The 6,658-nt window shown below is 39.3% G+C and overlaps 1 protein-coding gene across 1 annotated transcript; it reads left to right on the forward strand.

Moving 5' to 3' along the window:
- The first annotated feature begins 1,379 nt into the window (after positions 1–1,379).
- On the forward strand, positions 1,380–6,413 carry LOC131302654 (probable serine/threonine-protein kinase PIX13). The gene is made up of 6 exons (XM_058329399.1): positions 1,380–1,702; positions 2,374–2,705; positions 4,260–4,395; positions 4,490–4,632; positions 5,224–5,347; positions 5,682–6,413. The coding sequence occupies exons 1-6, from the start codon at positions 1,639–1,641 to the stop codon at positions 6,134–6,136; spliced, it is 1,254 nt and encodes a 417-aa protein (XP_058185382.1). The 5' UTR covers positions 1,380–1,638; the 3' UTR covers positions 6,137–6,413.
- The last annotated feature ends 245 nt before the right edge of the window (positions 6,414–6,658 follow it).

A 6,658-nucleotide genomic window follows, 5' to 3' on the forward strand; every position in this document is an offset into this window, starting at 1 on the left:
GAATTTTTGGACGGCTCGGATCTGCCGTCCGGTGGCCGGAGATGGCCCGGTGTGGCCATCGGTCCATTTTCGGTACGGTATCTGTCGGTACCAATAGCAGTACTCTTTTTCTTTTTTTCCTTTTTAATGTTTAACGTTGACAAAAAAATTTAATGATTTTTTTTTATATTCTTTTTATAGGATGTTGATATTAACAGTTTGACTAACAACCTCATTGTTTCAAAGTTGCGTCTGTGTGGATCAAACTAGAGCGCAGTTTGCCGCGTGCCACTCCAGTTTCAAATTTTTAATTTAATCCTAAAACGGGATGACACTTTAACTCCTGCTCATTGAAGATTAACAATAATTTAGTAATTCTAGGATCCCCATCATTGAATCAAATTAAAAAAAAAAAAATTGGATATCCAATTTTGAGTGTTTGCCAAGGCAAGACCTATGTTGAATGTTGGTTGGGGTTGCAATGGCACCAGCTTCTGACTTAGTCCTGTTTAAGTACTGTACATGACCATCTAAGTGGTAGTTCAGTTGGTGGGAGTCCACCTCTCTTTAATACCTATGCTGGTTCGAGTTCCGAGAGGACCATTTATGCTGGTACACGGTGGTGCCACTAATAGGCTTTATTTTAAACCCGTATGTAGATCGAAGAGAGGGATTTCTCATCGTTGTGCACCAGATGGTGCCGTGGTGACGGTCCGTCCTCTGGGACGGTAGCTATGGCTTGAACCAGACCGGATAAAGAGCTCTTATGGTCACGCCCAATGGAAAGTTACTACGTTGGTCGCCACCTCCTACCCTTTCCATTATCAAAAAAAAAAAAAAGTACTATACATCTATGTATGACTTTTTCAATTTAACATTTTGACACCCCAAATCTCCCTTGTTTTTTTGGGTAAGTTAATGATTTATTAACCAAACCTGCGAATATTACGGATGCTAAGGGACATACCTCATAAACAAGACAGATGTTTGCCACCGCTAAAACCATTTATTTTAACTTAAACAAGTTATAAATAAATGTTGGCGAAAATAGTCGATTGTTGCACAAAACTAAAAAATCGTTGCACACAAACAATATAGGAGTAGAAGTGTTGCGCATGCACAGTAAAGTGTTGTGCATGCGCAACAATTTTTATCATTTTTTTGGTAAAATCTCATTTCACTTCGCAATTTGACCTTTCTCATCCGGACCCCTGAATCCTGGTGGCACCATGGAGGCTTCCCTTCTATTGGGTCCACCAAACGTCCCTACCCATGAAGATGGCCGGTGCGTTAGTTAAAGGAAATTCCCGGGAGCTCCCCGGCGTTGACGTTTACTCCCACGGAAAAGGGTGGGAAATGAGAATGATTTGAGTCGAAAAGGTCAAACTCTGCACATTATAAATATACTATACTTTGGATGTTAATTGGAAAACAGAACAGCCACTGGGAAAACCAATCAGAAAAACACAAGCCATTTTCAGGGAAGGAAGTACTATAACCATCCATTACTATCAAACCCCATATCCACTCCCACGCGAACCATCTCTCTCTCTCTCTCTCTCTCTAGAGTTGTCAAGGTGGTTCTTTTTGGTCCATGCCAAGTTTGATGTTGTAGTAGTTGTTTCCCAAAATAGAGAAACACACTGAGGTTTTGTCTACATGGGGAATTGCCTTGGTTTTCAGTCTGCTGGTTCTAACCTCAGTGCATCTCCTTCCACCTCAGGTATAGATATGGTCAATTAGCAACTCTATTTTTTGTTCTTGTTAATGGGTCTTCTTCTTCTTCTTCTTCTTCTTTTTTAATTCCCTACATGTTTTGTCCAGTAATTTGAATGCCCCTTTGTTTCAATTTTGCTGCATGTTTTTTTTTGGCTATTGTATTAGTTATTTTCTGAACTTGGAAGTTGAATCCGGAGTTAAGGCCACTTTGGATGGAGGGATTTCGTAAGAAAAGAAAGGATTATGGTTTCTAGCCAAATCGCTCATTTGGATTGATCATTTTGGTGAGAAATGGAGAAAGGGCTCCCCTTTCTTTTATCTCACCGTCCAAAGAAGCTTTAAATTTCAAGAACTCAGACATTGTTGTCTTGGGTTTTCATTTGTTTCTATGAAGACACCGAAAGTTTATTCATTTTCACTTTTTTTCGTGTCAATCGCTTGTTTTCCCCCTTCTTGAAAGATTAACACAAGGGTTCTCTCTATTTGTTAGATTTTCTTTTCATGCCATCTGTTTGATTTTGCTATAAAATCATACAATTAGGCGGCAACACTTAGTAGTTTTCCCACTTAATTGGCATAAAACCCACTCATTGGTTGTGTTTTTTAATCTGTTCTTACTAAGTTGAGTGAGAAAACCGAACAAATGGTCAATTTGTTGGGCTTCTTTCTTCTCAGGAAAAGCTGGCTCTTATGCCAAGGGAGGCAGATTCTCGGCATCGGGCAGCAGTGCCAGCCAAGGCCGGTCGTCGTTTGCGACAAGCGAAGATACATGTATAGATGGGGAAATATTGCCCACCTCCAATTTGAAGGCTTTCAGTTTTGGGGATATGAAGAGTGCGACCGGAAATTTTAGGAACAGTACAGTATTGGGTCAGGGTGGGTTTGGTACTGTCTATAAGGGATTTGTGGATGAGAAAACACTTGCACCAACCAAGTTTGGGAGTGGAATGATTGTTGCTATCAAGAAACTTAACCCTGAAAGTATCCAGGGGTTTCAAGAATGGCAGGTAATAAAACTCATTTGAATTGATTACCCAAAAAAAAAGTTGTTTTCAGTAAGTTGTTTTTTGGATAGTAATTGTAAGGATAATTATGAGAGGGAAATGGTTTGGAAACTGCCTTTTTTCTTTTTTGTATATAACCACAATCATTTCTTTGTCTTTATTGATGTGAACATACATTAGTACTGCACAATAAAGACGAAACATGGAGTGTGGGTATCAAAGAGGAGAAGATAAAATTATTTTCCTAACACTAATGTGAAGGAATGTTGTGGAACTAATTTTGAGGGTAAAAGTTGGATGCATTTTTAGGACAAAATTATGATTGGTGGTCTTAGTCAAGAAGATGTTGAGTGCACCGGTAAAGAACTCCCCGTGAGTTTGGTGGGGTTACTGTTGTGGTCAGAAACCCCACCCCGCCTCACTTTGGGCTTCTAATTGATCGGTGACACCGCATAGATGTGTTGCATCCGATAATTGTTTCCATAGTTTTGCTAGAATATGTGATGGCCTCTACTATTGCATCTAACAATTGTAACATGAAGCACTTGTAGGATGTAATTTTTGAGTTAACACTTTCCTTTTGTGACGGTATTTTAGCATGCAAAGTTTAGGCAGTTCTAATAATATCATCTGAATGTTTAAGGAGTGATGGACTTTTTAGGCTAGATTCGCTAGAAGTTGATAACTTGATCCTCGTAGTGTTTTATGTCCTCTCCCTCTTGCCCTAATTGATCAGGATGCCTTGTGTGCAATTTCCAACATTACGGGGAGGTTTTATGCCTGAAGCCCGCAGTCCAGGTGGTAGTATTAAACGTCCTTTTAATGATAGGGTGACGTTTAACCACGTTTACTATAATTGACATTTTGGCTTTTCCTAAGGCTCAATTTCCCTCTGGCTATAATGGCCTCTTGACTGAAATGTATTGTCCAGAAATGCATGCCAGACCTTTTATGGAAATGCAGAATCTCTTCGGTTTGGATAGGTTTCTAATATTTCAAGGGTAGCAATTGAATCAACAGGAAGATATTATAACGCAAGGGTAATTATTGAGAACATACTATAACTGGGAGGGATTGCTTGGTTTCTATAACTAGGAGTTCACAAGGGTAGTGCCAAATAAGATCATTTTAGCTCAAATTTCTGTGGACTTATTACATGGGGAAACAATATAACCCAAATTAGGTCTACCCGAATCTTGGACGGGCCACAAATACTAAAAGCCCTGGTGCTCCCTCTGTCAATGAACACCGGATCTATGTTATGATTCCTTTTATGGCATTTATGGACTTAGAACATAGTTCTTTCATATTTGTGGGGTGACGCCTGCCTGCCTGGACTACATATCTGATTCTCGATGGCAAATCAATATATTAAGGGCAGCATCATGGTAATACAGAACCTTAGTTGTTGTTGATGCAGCTAGTAGAATTTGTGAAATTTCTACCTCTTTGAAGATATGTCATATCGTACTGTATCGGATTATGATTTCTGGTCTTATAAGTGCTACTAGCTTTGATAATTTTTGTAATCCTTTATTCCTACATTTGGAACTGCAGTCGGAAGTGAACTTTTTGGGAAGGCTATGTCATCCGAACTTAGTCAAGCTGTTGGGGTACTGTTGGGAGGATCAAGAACTGCTGCTTGTGTACGAATTTATGCAGAAGGGAAGCTTGGAAAACCATCTTTTTGGACGTAAGACCTTGAGGTTTGAATAGCACAGAAGATTAGAAAAACTTGCTATGCCATTGTTATATGGCACTTATTGCTGGTATTTTGGGTTGTGCAGGGGTTTCTAGCATCGAACCACTTTCTTGGGATATACGGCTCAAAATAGCTATTGATGCAGCAAAGGGGCTTGCTTTCTTGCACAGTCCAGATGTGAAAGTCATTTATAGGGACTTCAAAGCATCGAATATACTGCTTGATGGGGTGAGATATTTACATGATCATTCCTTTTTAGGGGTTAAGGTGGTGTTTGGCTTTGTTTTGTTAAATTGTTGTTGTTTACAAAATACCACACATCTGGAAATCAAAACATGTCTGGTCGTTTATGTAAGCTCCATAGGCTGGTTTTTTCAGTTTTATTTTTCAGTGAAATGGTAACAAACTTTTTGACAATTTATAGAACAAAAGAATAATGGTTTCACTTGATCTCAAAATAGGTTTTCATCCCCTCCTCCATCCTCAATCCCCACCGGCCACCACCTTTGGCCACTTCAACCTCATTAGTTTGTTTAGTGTCTTGTTTCTTCTTTTAGTCTTCAAAACTAAGGAGAGAAAATTGTTCACTTCCTATTTCGAGGATACAGGGACTGTCTTTTGTTCTTTTCTGATAATTCGACAAGCATGGTGTACCAAGTACCAACATTAAACAATTGCGTAGATACTTATGTTGAAATGGATAAAAAACGTATACATGGAAAAAAAATTAAGTAGTGTTCTTTTCTTTCCAACATCAAATTCTAAATTCGGAGACCTTTAAGGCTTTGTTTGTTTCTCTTTGTCGTCTCCTTTTTTCAGCATTACAATGCAAAAATTTCAGATTTTGGCATAGCAAAGGCAGGGCCTTCAGGTGGAGATTCGCACGTGACAACACGAATTATAGGAACACATGGTTATGCTGCTCCAGAATATGTCGCGACAGGTGAATAATTTTCTCTGTAACTCTCCATTGGATATGATTGGAAGTACCTTTAATTGATTAATGTGAATTGGCCCCTAGAATTAAATCCTGGACGCTATTAACAAGCCCACAAGGGTCAAAAAATGCCGCTTATAGTTTTCTCGGTAAATAGTTGAGAAGCTATGTTAAAAACTAAAAGAAGAGGAAAGGTGGAATATACCTTCAATGACTATCAGGTGTGCAGTGGCTTGGAAATTCTGGAAACTCGGAGTGTTATCTTTAGTTTCAAATGTCGTTGTTACATCATTCTAGTTAAGGCTACGTAATTCTCATATCAATGTGCCATTTTCAACAGGACATCTATACGTGAAAAGCGACGTGTATGGTTTTGGTGTCGTGCTGCTGGAGCTTTTAACAGGTTTACGGGCACTTGATATGAAACGGGCGGGGAAGCATAACCTGGTTGATTGGGCAAGACCCCTTCTCCCCTACAAAAGCAAGCTCAACTTGCTTATGGATGTACATATAGAAGGACAGTATTCTTCTAAGGCAGCGTCACTCGCTGCTAACCTCACCCTACGCTGCCTAGAATCAGATCCAAAAAGGCGGCCTTCCATGAAAGAAGTTGTAGAGGTCTTAGACCGGATCGTAGCTATCCAGGGAAAATCAAAATCACCGTCAAAATCCATCTCTTCTACATCTCATCATCATCACCATCATCATCATGGACATGGACGTGAACATGGACATGAACATGGAAGTCAATCTAGCCATCATCGTTCTCCTCTTCACCCTAGCCAACAACATTGAACCGGAAACCAACCCTATCTAGTGAGGCAATTAAGCTGATTACATTGTATCAACAACAGATGCATGTTTCACACAAATTTTGTGCCTTTTATTGTGCTTAAAAATTGTTGTCAAACCATTGTTTCATTTGTCGGAATTCTTTTGTCACGATTTACGTACTGGCTGGTTGCCTCTTGTATTTACTTTAGACGACTGTGTCATATTCTTGGAAGGAACTGGGATTCCGTCTAATATAAATTTATGAACAGAGTCAGAAATGAAAGTTTCTTTTCGTCGATATGTGTTCGATATTTTGTGGGTTTGAAAATGTTGGATGATTGTGATGATTTTCTTGCTATGGGCCCTTGGTTCTAAATGCTGAACTGGACTGCTTGAATCATGTTCCTCACCAGCAAACCAGTTTAATTATGAACTTCTCATCGAGTGGTGAATATCTTTTCCACAATAAATTACTATAAGTCCGGAAATTCTGCCAGTTCAATTTTTTAGCAAAAGATGCGAACATTGCAGATCTTATAAGTC

Source organism: Rhododendron vialii, chromosome 10a, assembly GCF_030253575.1.
Source record: "Rhododendron vialii isolate Sample 1 chromosome 10a, ASM3025357v1".
NCBI lineage: Eukaryota > Viridiplantae > Streptophyta > Magnoliopsida > Ericales > Ericaceae > Rhododendron > Rhododendron vialii.

Excerpts from the sequence above, each read along its gene's own strand:
- LOC131302654 (XM_058329399.1), top strand. The coding sequence starts at position 1,639 with ATGGGGAATTGCCTTGGTTTTCAGTCTGCTGGTTCTAACCTCAGTGCA. Across the intron at positions 1,703-2,373 it reads TGCATCTCCTTCCACCTCAG|GAAAAGCTGGCTCTTATGCC; the intron begins GTATAGATATGG and ends CTTTCTTCTCAG. Across the intron at positions 4,396-4,489 it reads GGAAAACCATCTTTTTGGAC|GGGTTTCTAGCATCGAACCA; the intron begins GTAAGACCTTGA and ends TGGGTTGTGCAG.